Source organism: Camellia sinensis, chromosome 11, assembly GCF_055761805.1.
Source record: "Camellia sinensis isolate YWXY chromosome 11, ASM5576180v1, whole genome shotgun sequence".
Lineage (NCBI taxonomy): Eukaryota > Viridiplantae > Streptophyta > Magnoliopsida > Ericales > Theaceae > Camellia > Camellia sinensis.
In genome coordinates this window covers 113,733,384-113,749,287 of record NC_138971.1, presented here as the reverse complement: position 1 = coordinate 113,749,287, position 15,904 = coordinate 113,733,384, and the positions used below count along the sequence as shown (strand labels likewise).

The 15,904-nt window shown below is 36.4% G+C and overlaps 1 protein-coding gene across 1 annotated transcript in view; it reads right to left on the bottom strand.

The window, feature by feature from the left end:
• Nucleotides 1–10,392: 10,392 nt before the first annotated feature.
• Nucleotides 10,393–15,904, bottom strand: part of LOC114317815 (CHD3-type chromatin-remodeling factor PICKLE) — an 84,562-nt gene continuing 79,050 nt past the window's right edge. The window contains exons 29-31 of the mRNA XM_082894536.1: nt 11,788–11,920; nt 11,221–11,294; nt 10,393–11,102 (exon numbers count right to left, since the gene is read on the bottom strand). Coding sequence (XP_082750662.1) covers nt 10,557–11,102; nt 11,221–11,294; nt 11,788–11,920 — 753 coding nt within the window. The 3' untranslated portion in view covers nt 10,393–10,556. The remainder of the gene's footprint in view (nt 11,103–11,220; nt 11,295–11,787; nt 11,921–15,904) is intronic.

Sequence of the window (15,904 nt, the reverse complement as noted above, 5' to 3'; positions counted from 1 at the left end):
TGAAGCCAAAAATGCAAATAAAAAAAAACTGTTATCGGTCCTATGTTATTAGTATTTGTTTGTTACGAACACCCTTTAGGGTGCATATATGCACCTTATCATAAAAATATGTAATTTTATTATAAAATTTTATAATATTAATCACAAAATATGTAATTTTATCATACATTGACGTAACAAAATACCTTAAATTTTGTAATTGATATTAAAAAAAATTTGCGACTTCCTTATGATATTTTTTATTACGCCATGTTGTAGACGTTACATATTTTATAATTAATGTTATAAAATTTTATAATAAAACTACATATTTTATTATAAAATGCGTATAATATATATCTTTAAGAGGTGAACACCATGACATTTTCTATTGGCTACAAGTAGTTTAGATTAGATATGTGATTGAGAGAGTGAACAGCAGATAGTGATGTTGGAAGATGCAACATTAGAAGGATTAATAAGTTTGAACTTTAATTTGAAGTGACTCAAAGCTTCTCAAAAGAGAATGATAGTCACTTCACTTCTAATCAGTGTATATAAATTACAAATTAATTTATAATTTTTTATTTCTCACCTCACTTCTAAACGACAATTACATGATAGTGATAAAATTTACAAAAAATTAATAATAATTAATAGGTAATTTACAAATCAGTGTTTCATTCTAAAAAATATTAATTTATGAGAAAATATATAATGTTAATTATTAAAAATTATTAAATTTATCATTAAATTGAAATTTCTTTTACAATATACACTGCAGTGTTATTTCCTCATAATTAAATTGTTAAACTTTTCAACTAATTTGTAATAATAATTTCACAGTATGATTGAGAGGAAATTTTCCTTTAATTTACTACCAATTTTTTAGTTTCTATACGAGTATTTGTTTTCTTTTTCTTTTGTTAATTTATGGACTTCTTTGTTGTAGATTTTTTTTTTTGGGGGGGGAGAAATTACGCTGATAGTCCTATTTTGATCGTTGTGTTTTGATCTTATATTTATGATTTTATCTCAATTTAGTCCAATTAATTACAATTGTTAGCATTTTTTAATAAACCATAAGTGCTTAAGTGGTGTATATAATGTTTTTAGGGATAAAATTATAAACTTGCTCAATTTAGTGAGTTAATCTGAAATTTAGTGATAATTTTTTTTGGGAAAAACACTACGTATTATCAATTAGACCAAATTGACACAAAATTTAAAATTAAGGATCAAAATTGAGACATTTAAAAATGTAAGGACCAAAATGACACAAGGAGTATAATATAGGGACTTTCAATATAATTTGTCCTTTTTATTTTTGGTGTCAAAATTGTAGGATATTAATTTGTTAGTAAAGTTAGATTACAATTAAATAAATCACCACTGCTCCATTAACTCAAATCATCACTACAAGAATTTGCATTTTTGGCGACCAATTTTAGCTACTAAAATTAATTTAGTCGCCAAAACCCATACTTTTGGCGACTAAACTTGGTATTGGTCGCAATTGGTTCAAAAATTAGCTACTAACTTTTTTTAGTCACTGTAAAGTGCTTATTGGCGACTAAAAAATAAATCAGTCGCTAAAAACTTACGTAATAGGCGACTAATAAACATTTTAGTCGCCGTTAGTTGTGTTTATTGCCTACTAAATTTTTTTAGTCACTGTAAAGTACCTATTGGCAACTAAAAAATAAATTAGTCGCTAAAAAATTAGGTATTAGGCGGCTAACAAACATTTTAGTCGGCGTTAGTTATATTTTTGGCTACTAAAGTTTTTTTAGTCGCGGTAAACTCATTTTCGCGCATAAAATGTTGGTATTTATTTTTGGCGACAAATCTTTTGTCAGTAAAAACTTATATTCAACGACGAAATTTTTTTTTAGTCGTCCTATAAAACCAAAAAAATTTTGGTGGGAAGATTAAAATACTACCGCGCATTACCAAAGGAAACAGCCCACAGCCCACAGCCCATCGATCATCTCCTCTCGTCGATAGCCCATCGATCATCTCCTCTAATCCATAGCCCATTGATCATCTCCTCTCATTGACTAACCATCTGCCACCGTTGCGCAGAGCCCATGAACCAGCAGAGGTACACCGTCTAACACCCATTCAATTTGATTCAGGTTTCTCTCTCTCTCTCTCTCCGTCTCTCTTTCTTCTTCTATTTCCCTGTTTCAGTTTGATTTATGAGTTTCATTCATGGGAAACGAGTTAAATGGTTTATGATTTGCCTATGATTATTTGGGGTTTTTTTTTTTGGGTTTTTTTTTTTTTTTATTTGATGCAGAGGCTTTCAATATTGAACCCGTAGGTAAATCGAGTTTGATTTTTGTTCTACATTTAGGGTTTTTTTTTTGGGGGGGTTTTTTATTCGTATCCGACTCTGATGTCGGAGAAGAAGCTGCTGCCTTGCATGCCAATCTTTCAAGCACTGTTTGGTCGGCTGCCATTGCCAAAAGCCATGCCTCTGAGATTGCCACGGAGCACATTGTTGCTCTGTAGAATTCACCATTTCAGTTTGAGAACAGAGTGAATGAAATTTGGTTAATGTTTGAAGACCTGTTCATTATTAGATTAGTGAAGACCTTCCCCATGCCAAATAGGACTTGTGACAACTGACATAATGTAATTCGGACTTGTAGGTTGGGATTAGAGACGAATACGCCCAAAACTTAGTCGAAAAAGGGCGTTTCGGGGGTGAAAATCGAAAACAGTCCCCGAACCGCCGTGTGACTGGCACGAACAGATTCCCCATGCTAAATATGACTTGTTGCAAGTGACAGAATGTTATTCGGACACATATGTTGGGATTTAGAGCCGAATACGCCCAAAACATAGTCGAAAAAGGGGGTTTTGGGGGTGAAAATTAAAAACAGCCCTCGAACTGCCATGTGGCCGACACGAACACTTTTCCCATGCCAACTAGGACTTGTGACAACTGACGGAATGTAATTTGGACTTGTAGGTTGGGATTTAGAGACGAATACGGTCAAAACTTAGTCGAAAAATGGCGTTTCAGGGATGAAAATTGAAAATAGCCCCCGAACCGCCGTGTAGCCGACACGAACAGCTTCCCCATGCTAAATATGACTTGTTGCAAGTGACGGAATGCTATTCGGATCTGTAGGTTTGGATTTAGAGCCAAATACGCCCAAAACTTAGTAGAAAAAAGGACGTTTCGGGGGCGAAAATTGAAAACAGCCCCTGAACCACCGTGTGGCCTACACGAACAGCTTTCCCATGCTAAATATGACTTGCTGCAAGTGGCGTAATGTTATTCGGACCCGTAGGTTGGGATTTAGAGATGAATACGCCGAAACTTAATCGAAAAATGGCCTATCGGGGGCAAAAATTCAAAAAAGCCCTTGAACCACCGTGGGGCCGAAACGAACACATTCCCCATGCCAAATAGGACTTGTGACAACTAACAGAATGTAATTCAGACCCGTAAGTTGGGATTTAGAGCCGAATACGCCCAAAACTTAGTCGAAAAAAGGCATTTCGGGGGGCAAAAATTGAAAACAGCCCCCAAACCACGATGTAGCTGACACGAACAGCTTCCCCATGCCAAATAGGACTCGTGACAACTGACGGAATGTCATTCGGACTCGTAGGTTGGGAATTTAGAGACGAATACGCCCAAAACTTAGTCGAAAAAGGGCGTTTCGGGGGTGAAAATTGAAAAGAACCCCCGAACCGCCGTGTGGCCAACACGAACAGCTTCTCTATGCTAAATATGACTTGTTGCAAGTAACGGAATGTTATTCGGACCCATATGTTGGGATTTAGAGCCGAATACGCCCAAAACATAGTCGAAAAAGAGCGTTTCGGGGGTGAAAATTGAAAACAGCCCCCGAACCGCCGTGTGGCTGACACGAACACCTTCCCTATGCCAAATAGGACTTATGACAACTGACAAAATGTAATTTGGACTTGTAGGTTGGGATTTAGAGACGAATACGACCAAAACTTAGTCAAAAAAAGGCGTTTCGGGGGTGAAAATTGAAAACAACCCCCGGACCGTCGTGTTGCCGACACGAACAGCTTCTCCATGCTAAATATGACTTATTGTAAGTGACGGAATGTTATTCGGACCCATATGTTGGGATTTAGAGCCGAATACGCCCAAAATATAGTCGAAAAAGGGCATTTCGGGGGTGAAAATTGAAAACAGCCCCCGAACTGCCGTTTGGCCAACACAAACACCTTCCCCATAGAAAATAGGACTTGTGACAACTGACGGAATGTAATTCAGATCTGTAGTTTGGGATTTAAAGACGAATATGCTGAAACTTAGTCGAAAAACGGCCTTTCGGGGGCGAAAATTCAAAACAGCCCTTGAACCACCATGGGGTCAAAACGAACACCTTCCCCATGCCAAAAAGAACTTGTGACAACTGACAGAATGTAATTCAGACCTGTAGGTTTGGATTTAGAGCCGAATACGCCCAAAACTTAGTCGAAAAAGAGCGTTTCGGGGGCGAAAATTGAAAAAAGCCCCCAAACTGTCGTGTGGCCGATGCAAACACCTTGCCCATGCCAAATAGGACTTGTGACAACTGACGGAATGTAATTCAGACTCGTAGGTTGGGATTTAGAGAAGAATACACCCAAAACTTAGTCGAAAAACGGCCTTTCGAGGGCGAAAATTCAAAACAGCCCTTGAACTACCGTGGGGCCGAAACGAACACCTTCCCCATGGCAAATAGGACTTGCGACAACTGACAGAATGTAATTCGGACCTGTAAGTTGGGATTTAGAGCCGAGTACGCCCAAAACTTAGTTGAAAAAGGGCGTTTCAGGGGCGAAAATTCAAAACACTCCTTGAACCGCCGGGGGGACAAAACGAACACCTTCTCCATGCCAAATATGACTTGTGACAACTGACGAAATGTTATTCGGACCTGTAGGTTGAGATTTAGAGTCGAATATGCCCAAAACTTAGTCGAAAAAAGGCGTTTTGGGGGCAAAAATTCAAAATAGCCCCCAAACCGCCGTGAAGCCGACACGAACACCTTCCACATGCCAAATAAGACTTGTGACAACTGACGGAATGTTAATCGGACCCGTAGGTTGGGATTTAGAGCTGAATGCGTCGAAAACTTAGTCGAAAAAGGGCATTTCGGGGTCGAAACTTCAAAACAGCCCCCGAACCTCTGTCTGACTCTCACATGCAGCTTTCTCATTACAAATAGGACTTGTGACAACTGACGGAATGTATTGGAGATGTATAGTAATGGAAAATTACGAGAAAAATATTCAGAAACCAATATGAACTCAGTTTACACCTTGTTTGAAACTTGCTAATTTTTTGAACGTACACACGTGTGTTATATTATATTTAAGCTTTCATACAAGTATGAAACATGCTCATGGTGTTTCTGAGGCCATGTGCGTCGTGAGAAATCAAGTATTTTTTCTTTGATGAACCATTTATAGGTGTGTCAACATATATTTTTACATATTTTCCGTTTATGATTGAAATTTATTTTTGTTATTATTTTTATCACATGTTCTAATATCCTTTCTGAAATGGCACTGACATACATTAGTAAGCACCGATGGTTTTATATCCAATCTAATGATTCAAGTGCCTTTTGTAAACAAATAATGCGGAAGTTCGTGAAAATAAAAATTTATATTTACATTGGGCTTTGATATTGGGTTAGCCACAGAATTGGGATACATGTTGCATACAAATAGAAGATTGTTACATTAGCTTTATGTTACTAATGAAAGATTTAATAATGATTATTCTGCATTTAACAATGTTCCTTATAACACATCGACTTTCGAAAGACTGTACAGTGACTGATAATTGATTCATCAGGGAGGATTGCTTCTCACTTATTTTTATTTGTCACTTGTTCCCAAAATCATTCATGAAGTTAGGCATTTTTGGGTCCAATTCTAATGTTTTTTTGTTTTTTGTAGATGCTTTTGTTGCGTGGACTTGCAGGGATATTTTGGTGTATGGAGAAGAAATTGTACTTTTGTATAGAAGTAATATAATACTTTTGTTGTCTCCGGCTTTTGTACAATTAACTATTACTGATACAGAAAACTTTTGGCAGCGAACAAATAATTACTGGCATGGTAGATAGATCACCTTTTGACGCCGTACAGATATATGATTTCCTGTCGTGATACATAGATGTATTTTTGGCTTGGTACATACATCACCTTTTGTTGTGGTACAGATTACGATGGTAATTTGTACCATGCCAAATGGTCATTTCACATGGCATAGTAAATGTAATTTTTGTATATGGAGGGCTTTACTTTTTGTATGATTCTATATGTTGTATGGAATTATTATTTTAGTTTGAACAATAGTTGGTTTGCATGTACTTAGACAATTAAAATAATTTATTTTTTGTATACGGATGTAGATTGTGAAATGATTGATAGTTTATGTATCATTTTATTTATATACGTATTACAAGTTGCATAGAATACAGATAGGTGTGAAAAACATAACATCATGTTTTTGCCGACTAAACGTCTGGTAGCCAATAAAAAGGGAAAAAAAAAAAAAAAAACCAACATTTGGCTACTAAAAGTTTTGTAGCCAAAAGAAAATTAAACATTTGACTACTAAATTTTTTGTAGGAAAAAAAAAAACAATCATTTGGCTACTAAATATTTTGTAGCCAAAAGAAAATGAAACATTTGGCTATTAAAAGTTTTGTAGCCAAAAAGAAAATTAAACATTTGGCGACTAAAATATTTTGTAGCTAAAAAAAAAAGTTGAAGAATAAAAATACTTTTGGCGACTAAAAATTTAGTAGCCAAAAATGTGAAAATTTAGGCGACTAAATTTTTAGTAGCCAAAAGAAATAGTATTTGGCGACTAAACTTGTAGTAGCCAAAAAAGATTAACTTTAGGCGACTAAAATTTTAGTAGCCAAAATAAATAGTATTTGGCGACTAAAATTCTAGTAGCCAAAAATGATTGACTTTAGGTGACTAAAATTTTAGTAGCTAAAACAGTAGTATTTGCGACTAAAAAATTTAGTAGTTAAAAAGTTTTCCCCGACTAAATAATGGCTTTTAGCGACAAAAAAATTCGTCAGCAAAAATTAATTATTTAATTAATTTTCCAACCTATTGACAACTAAATGGCCAATTAGCTTTTCCGACTACTCTTCAGCTGCTAATTTACCGACTAAAAAATTTAGTCGCTAAAGACTGTAGGCGACCAAAAAATAACTTTTAGCAACTAAAAATTTAGTCGCCAAAAATAAAAATTCTTGTAGTGCATTGACTTTTCCCTCACTACATCCTAATGTGTAGCTACAAACCACTAGGCTATACCCAAGGTTTCTTTGTTGCAGGTTATTTGGTGATCTTAAAATGTTGCTCTTATACTATTTACTATTAGACTTTCGTCCAATTTTCTTGCAAGGAGATATAAATTGATACGACCACTACTTTAACCAATAACATTCAAGTTTGGGACGCACTAAACTAAAGTTTTAGGGCTAAAAATTTGGGAACATAATTACTTTTAAGGGACGTAAATATTTTTATTGTCAAAAATCTTATTAGGAAAATTTACACATAAGTCCTAGTTTTTGAAACGTTAAACCATTTAGTCCTAAAAGTTTTCTTATGCTCCATTTAGTCCCATTTTTACATCAACATGATGTGAATGATGTAAATGATCTGATGTTTCATTCTATAATTTCAAAATTTATTGAAATCTGATGAACATTAGATGTTTTTCATCCTATATTTTCAAACATTATTGAAATTTGATGAACATTAGATGTTTGAAATCCAATATTTGTAACATGACTCTGATGTTATTAACATTGTATCTGATGTTATTAACATTGTAATGGGACATTTCAGTCTATAAGAAAACTTTTAGGACCAAACAGTGCATAAGTTATTAATTTGGGATTTATTGGTGCATCCCCCATGTTATTATTGTAATTTTAGCAACAAAATTAAATATTTAGTGATGAATTAATATTATTTTGGGATTAAAATTTTGATCTCAATTTTTTTTTTAAACCAAATTATTTTCATGTATATTTATTAGTGATATTTTCAAAATTTTGTTGCTAAAAATCTTTTTTTTGAGAATTGGTTCCCAAATATTTTTGGTAAAAATTTTTTTATTTAAAAAACAAATATTTAGCCATTAAAATTCTTATTTGTTGTAGTGACACCAAGTATACTTGCCTTAGGAGCACATACAATTTTCCTCATGCAATAGTGTGATTCAATCATTTAAGATATAGAATCTTATTTTGAATAGTAAGGTCGATAGAATGAATACGTCTTGCCATATGATTAGTTTTTGAGTGTTGCTAATAGCTGTCACTAAATTTTTTTGAACTCTTTTTTAGATCTCCACCCACTTCTATTTTCTTAGACCCCACCACCTTAATTCCAATTTTAGCCTTCTTCCTTGGAACCCTTTGACCAATTCTTACTCCAACCTCCTCTTCGCAACCATCCTACCTCTTACCACCTCTCACCTCCAGCATCCTCATTCACAACCACCCTACCATTTGTGGCCACCACTCCAATCCATCCCTATCTCTAGTGCCACCCCAAGACCTTTCCATTTCTGCATCACCTCCGACAACCCTTCCAATGCCCATTTACAGCCTTTTTTTAAGCGAAACCTTAGCCACTACAACCTTCTTTTCAGTCCCAAACCCTAGCCATCGCCTCCTTCCAACTTCAATTGCGGAAGAGATAAGTAGGCCCCCAGCAATTGCAATCATGATCGCAACCGAGAGGGGGGGGGGTAATGATAGGGCTAGGCGTTGACGGTGGCAGTAGCGGTTGGGGATGGATTGAGTAGTGGTGGTGTGATAGAGAATGAATTTGTTAACTGTATATAATTTTTTTTGTTTGTTTTTATAAAACTATTAAAAATCATAAACACAAACTTGATTTTCGTTTTTAAAAAGTTACAACACTTACTAAATTCTTATAATAAAAAAATAGTTGCTTTCATTTGTTTAGAAAATAAATTTTCATCCCTTCTTTTCTTACCTTTCTAGCTACCGCTACTAGTGGCTTCTCTCAACCACCTTCGGTCACCAATCGCTAATGATCTCCAACTACCACCTTTGAGCACCAACTGATATTGGTAACAATCATCTCTGGCCTCTACCTCTAACCACTGACCACTATCTTTAGCCATTATCTCCAGCCGTCGACAACCATATTCACGACAACCATATTCAGCAAATCACGTATTGTCACCCCTTCTCACTTATCTTCAAAACAAAATTTTAAAATGTGTGTACCGCACATAATTTTTTAAAAATAAATATAAATACGTTTAATGTTTTTTAGTAAACAAACAAAATATATCTAAGATACTAAGGCTATGTTTGATTCACAACACTAATAGTGAGGTATTAATAATCCTATTAAATTAGTGTGGCATTAGCTATCCCACCCCTACCCCATTACTAATAATCCTACAAATTTGTTGGATTAATTATCCATTGGATTAATAATCCTAAACCAAAATATCAAAACAAACATAGGATGAATGGGTCCACGGATTAATAATCCCAATCCCATGCTTTAATCCTTCCAATCAAACATGCCCTAAGAGAATAGTCCAATTCATTCAAATTGAAAAATTAAGAGCAGGAAGTTTGCCAACTTGAAATTAAGAGGACTTAATCTTAATATTGACGTTGCCCTTAATTTGCTGCAAAACCAGAATAGGTGTTCTTCAAAAGGCCTCCGAAAATTCTTCAATTCCTTCCTTCCAAATTCAATATGCCATTTCAACCCAGGCAAAGCCTCCTAACTTTGGTATGTTAAGAGTGATTTTTTTTTATTATATTTATTTATAATAGGATGTCCACATCAGTTTGAGCGTACCTTGATTAATCTCTAAACTTTGAAGTTAACAACTGAACAAACCTCCAGTAATCCTTAAAGAGACTCGAACTTGAGATTTTAAATCGTATCCTCAAATCTTTACTGTTTGACCAACCCTTCAAGGCTAACTGATATTGCACAAACCTAATATGTCCATTATACCTACTTTTTGATTGTTAGTGGACAACATTACCTTTTTAAACAACATTACTCTCTCTCTCTCTCTCTCAAGAAAAATAATGTCTGGTCTAAATTTAATATCTGTATGATGAAAGCTACACATTGAATGAATCTCAACCACACTCTGTTTTTCATATTTTTCTTTGCTTGAGTTTCTTATCCCTAGCATTACTCTTACCAAAAACTGATCAGGCAAGTCCCAGAGATTAGGCTGGACAAGACTGGTTCAATTAGGTAACTTGGCTAGAGAAGACTAGTCCAATTAGGCTAGACAATACTTCTTCAATTAGCAATCTTTCAAATTGGAGATGGAAGGCAAGAACACAGAAGGTATGATTTCTCTATTAAAAATTGAAGGAAAAGTTTCTATTTAAAAAAATTCAGCTGTAAAACACTACTTTAGGAGTTTAGAACATTTCTAGTTAATTAGATTGAAACAGACTAATCACTATCATCATAAAGAAAAAAGAAAAAAAAATTTATCAATTCAGCTAGTAACCAACCTTGTATTAGTTTTAATCATCCAAAACAATGACCCCAGGGTCCGATTTATCGGCGCTTTCTTCAGTTGGTTCATCGGCACTTGAATCAGCATCACGCAACTCTTCCATTTCCACATCATCTCCAGTTCCATTGGTTGAACATATAGGTTCAGTCTGAGGTGGACATGAATCTGCAGCAGCAGGAACAACTTCACAAGAAGGCGAATTACTCTTTTCTTTTTCAAAATCTGGCTCTGTTGTTGATCTATTACTACATTCTGTTTCAGGGCCTGACTCCACTGTCGTTGCCTCTGGACCAGATTTGTGTTTGTCTCCCTGCAGTGTTGACAGCAAATTGGGTCCTGCAATTTCAGTTGGCGTTTCCGAGTGTGAATCTGCTTTTTGTATCTGAGGTTTTAAACTAGAAGAATCCTGCTGAACTGGAGAGAGGATTCTGTTTATATCTTGATAGATGGTTTCTAGTGTAAGGAGATTCTTCTTCAACTTGAAACCTGCTGGTTTGTTTGCTAAAAATGCCTCCATCGATTCATTGGCATTTTGTCCAAGTACTTTGCACATCTACATTTAAGAAACAATCTTTAGTGATGACATATCATTTCCTGAATAATATTTCTTCTCATAGACATCAAAATCAGGTAAGATATATGATTTGATTCTGTAACAAATGGGATTTTACCTCATTATAAAGCTGAGCCATTTTCAAACGATCTGGTTTATCGTCACAAGCAACAGCTGAAACTTCTTCTGGAGCTGCACAAAAGGAAAAGGTCGCACCATATTAGCTTCCTAAATGAGCCCGAGTTCTTTTGACATCTTATTTTGCTCTGAAGATCGAGTATTTCAAAACCACTGGTTGTCTACATTCAAACTAAACACAAACTCGCTAAAACAAACATATTCCACCTTCCAACCTTAAAACACAACCTGACCAAAAACCAGGAACCTCATAAATGCAACAATACCTCCTGTAGACACCTGATTCATGTTCTAGAGTTGGTCATATATTTTTCAGGATTTTGCCACAGGATTTGCCAGCGCCTTTGCAATTACAATCACCATACATCAGCCAATACCAAATATGGCAATACATATGTCTAAGTTTGATATAAGTTGATCTTTTGGTAATACTAGACGAGTGAAGCCCTTAGAAATTTATTAATGTTTAGCTTCAATAACTGAGAGTTGCTAACCATTATTTTTTATTCTCCAAAGTAAAACTTGAAGAAATGGCAAGTACACTTACGGATCACTTCTACTTCTGGTAAATCATTCATAGTTTGGGCACCAAACTCCATGGAGAATGAACTTGGTATATTTACAACCTTGGCTTCTGTCTCCAGCTCTCCATTAGGAGCCACATTTGTTTTTTCCTCACCCTACAATAACAACAAATAATAATTAAGAAACCAAAAAAGTGAAGTGTTAGTTGATTGTGGTTAATTAAGAACGCAATTTACACATCTTATTTTGCAAACTCTTCCACATGGAACCATACACAGACTTTGCAGTGGATATGGAAATGAAGTAAACAAAGAAGCCAAACCAGTAATTCATAGGTTTAAAATCAAACATAAAGCAAAAGGGATTAGGATATTTGTGATCTCCCTTTTATGTAGCATTTCCATTTGATGAAAAACGAAAATAATTCAATGGGATGAGATTGCTATCATGTCAAAATGTTGACGCTTCAGAAGTCCTCATCAACTAATACAATTGCATTTCACAAAATCAATTCATAGAATTCATGTGCCTGAACTTCTTGAACCTTTTATGAAAAGATCAATTTGTACATAGATAAACAAATATAGAGCATGAGAAATCAAATATTGAACATTTCAATTCTTGCCCAAAAAAAAAACACAAAAAATGGAAACAAATAAGCAAGCAATGTAAACCACATGGGAGCAAAACTACAGTGATTGTCATTTCGATGAAAAATAACTTCTAATTGAACTAGCACATTAAACTCCAACATGGACCTATTACAAAAACACAGTTCCCGTCAATTACAATCAAAGAGTAAAAAATAACAGCTGCTATAGGACTCTACATCTGCAATGAGTTTGATCTAGCAAAAGCCACAAGGATTTCAAACTGGCTCTTCAAGATCCATCTTTGCTTTAAAGACATCAAGAGGTGTGATCTTTTATTCATTTATTCTATGGATAAGCAATAAATTTGAGAAAGTGGCAAGTGGGCCAAACCCTAATACAACCAGATAAAAGAAAGAAACAAGAGAAAAAAATAAAAAATAAAAAATAAAAAATAGTAGTATAGAAATAGACCCAATCCCCAATTATAATTCAAAAGATATCCACTAGCATTAAATGAATTTCATAACATTGCCCAGCTTTCTCATCATGTCATCACCTTCCAATTTGTCCTACAGCCTTTCCAATAACAATGCCGTAATAGATTTTTGGACGCTTTTCCTTGAACTCACATCTAAACACTTCCATAAAGACAATAAACACACTAACAAATTTCTTCTTCTCACACTGCCCCTTCAAGTCTTCACAACCTATCTGTCCATTGTAACTAAATGAACACCGAGTCTTTTAAGTTCATTTTCCTATAAATTATTTCTTTTGTTTTCCTTCCTTTGGCTCATCAATTAGTGTTATGTACTTGAGGATATTAGTGTAATTGTACTTTAGGATATTAGTGTCATTGTACTTGTTGTCTTATTATTATAAATACAAGTGCTTAGTGAGGTAACAAATTGAATTAGGTTTTGTGCCTACTCTTCCAGCAAATCTCCCTCTCTCTTTCTCTCAACTATTAAGCAACAATTTTAACTTGGTATCAGAGCAGGTTCCTATTTTTTGTTCTTCTATTTTTATTTTTTTTATTTTTTTATTTTTTATTCCTTCTGTTCACTGTTGCATTTTAAAAAAAAAATCCTACCATGATCTACTAGGATAGGGAAGTTCTCAGAAAAATTTTGAAATTTTTTTGTTCTTGGTTGCCTAGTTTTTCCAATTTTTTCTTTATTTTTTGGAAAAATAGGCCAATTTTTTCAATTTCAGCCTTCTGGTTGTTTTGCTTCAATCCAACCCTTGGGTTTCCTTCTCTAGCAGCCGACTACGGCTTTCTAGGCTTCTTTGCCATTGGTTGCTATATCTGGATGGTGTTTGATTGATTTTTAGCCCCTCAGTGCTTCGGTTGACTATTTCTGGTTCTCCACAAGCTTGTTTTTTGGTCTCCTGCTTCAGTGTAATTGTTCTTTTGCCTTATCTTTGCTGCTGTTGGGTTGTGGCTGGATTATTCTTTGGGTGCTCACATTGTTTAGGCCATGGTTGATGATGGTTAGACCCTTGTAAGTAGTGAAGTGAAAGAGTTCAGTCCCAATGTCTCTCTTGGTGAACATTCCTCTCTTCAGCTTACGCCAGTCAAGTTGGATGGTGCTAATTACTTGGTTTGGTCACGTTCTTTTCAATTGGCCATTACTATTTGTGGCATGTCTGGTTACATCAAGGGAGTTACCACAGCTCCCAAGGAGGATGGATCAACCCGAGATAAATGGCTTAAGGAGAATGCTCTTGTCATGACATGGCTCATTAATTCTATTCATCCCACTATTAGTCGCTCTTTTGTTTTGATGGATACTGCTCATGAGATATGGACTGCTACTGCTCAAATGTATTCCTAGCGTGGCAACGATGCTCAGGCCTATGAGTTGCGGAAGAAAATACGGGGGTTTGATCAGAAGGATAGGTCCCTTGCCGAGTACTATGCCGAGTAAGTAGCTTGTGGCAAGAACTCTATTAATAGAATTTCCAAGCTGTTTGTTCCCAAGATGCTACTGCCTTTCAACAGATGGTGTAAGAAATAATGTATAGAGAAAGAGAGAGAATAAATTGTATGTATTATTATTGATTGATATATTAATTTTTATTACAATGATTCATGATTCCTATATATAGAAGAGGGTGAGTGTGTAGTAGGTAAGGAGTAGGTGAAGTGGAGGTGGTAGTGGTGTAGTGGGTTAGGTTTAGTGGAGTAGGTGAGGTGGTAGTGGTGTAGTGGGTTAGGTTTAGTGGAGTAGGTGAGGTGGTAGTGGTGTAGTAGGTTAGGTTTAGTGGAGTAGGTTTAAGTGGGTGAAGTAGGTGGAGAGTAGGTGGATTTTAACAGCCCCCCGCAAACTCAAGGGGGATAGGAACTAACCAACTTGAGTTTGGAGAGAGTAACAAAACAAGAAAATACATAAAAATAAAAGAGCATAAGAGACACTGTATGGTCGTGGCAGACCATTGGTGAAGACACTGGATGGTGGTGTCATAACGTTGTAGAGGACACTGTATGGGGGTGTCATAACGTTGTAGAGGACACGGTATGGGGGTGTTATAACGTTGTAGAGGACACTGTATGGCGGTGTCAGACCGATGTAGAAGACAGTTTATGGGGTCATGTCGGACCGTTGTAGCAGATAATGTTGTGACAGTTGTTGTGACAGTTTACGGAGTCTTGTCGGACCCTTGTAGAAAACTAACCGGAATCAATGTCGGGACAGTTTACAAAGTCTTGTCGGACCCATGAAGGAGCTAACCGGAATCAATGTCGGGACAGTTTACAGAGTCTTGTCGGACCCTTGTAGAAACTAACCGGAATCAATGTCGGGACAGTTTACAGAGTCTTGTCGGACCCATAAAGGAGCTAACCGGAATCAATGTCGGGACAGTTTACAGAGTCTTGTCGGACCCTTGTAGAAACTAACCGGAATCTATGTCGGGACAGTTTACAGAGTCTTGTCGGACCCATAAAAAGTCGCACCCTCAAAAGGTGTGCCCAATCTTTCAAAAGGCGTGCCATCAAAAGGCGTGCCCAATCCATAAAAAGACGTGCCGGACATGATGGCGAGGCACGTGGGCGCCTTGGCTTGCGCGCCCGTTGGTCGGCTGGCGTCACGAGACGCGCGATGCGCGTGGCTGCCTTGGCTATTTAACCAAGGTTGATGCTGAGGCTGAGGCAGAGACAAAACTTGCTACAAAACCTCTGAAAAACTCTGCGGTTGCTGAGAGAGAAACTCTGTAATACTCTGTAACGAGAGATATTCTGTAACACTCTGTTGCCCAGAAAATGGCCTCGTCTTCCCGGACAGCTACCCAGAACATGGCCTCATCTTCCCGTGGTCTGCTCACTCTCTTTCCCGACCTCAACGAGTCAACAGGAGAGATAACAGGTGCGGTGGCCCGTGAACCTCAACCAAACACCTCTGGTTTTGCTCCGTTGAACTTTCCGATGCGGTCGGTAGAGCAAAAAATGGCGGTGCAGTCGGATGTGGAGGCCAATCAGTATACCTTGAAGTCATGTGTGGAAACCATGACTGCGGTTACAAATTTGTCGAACCGGCTGCAGAG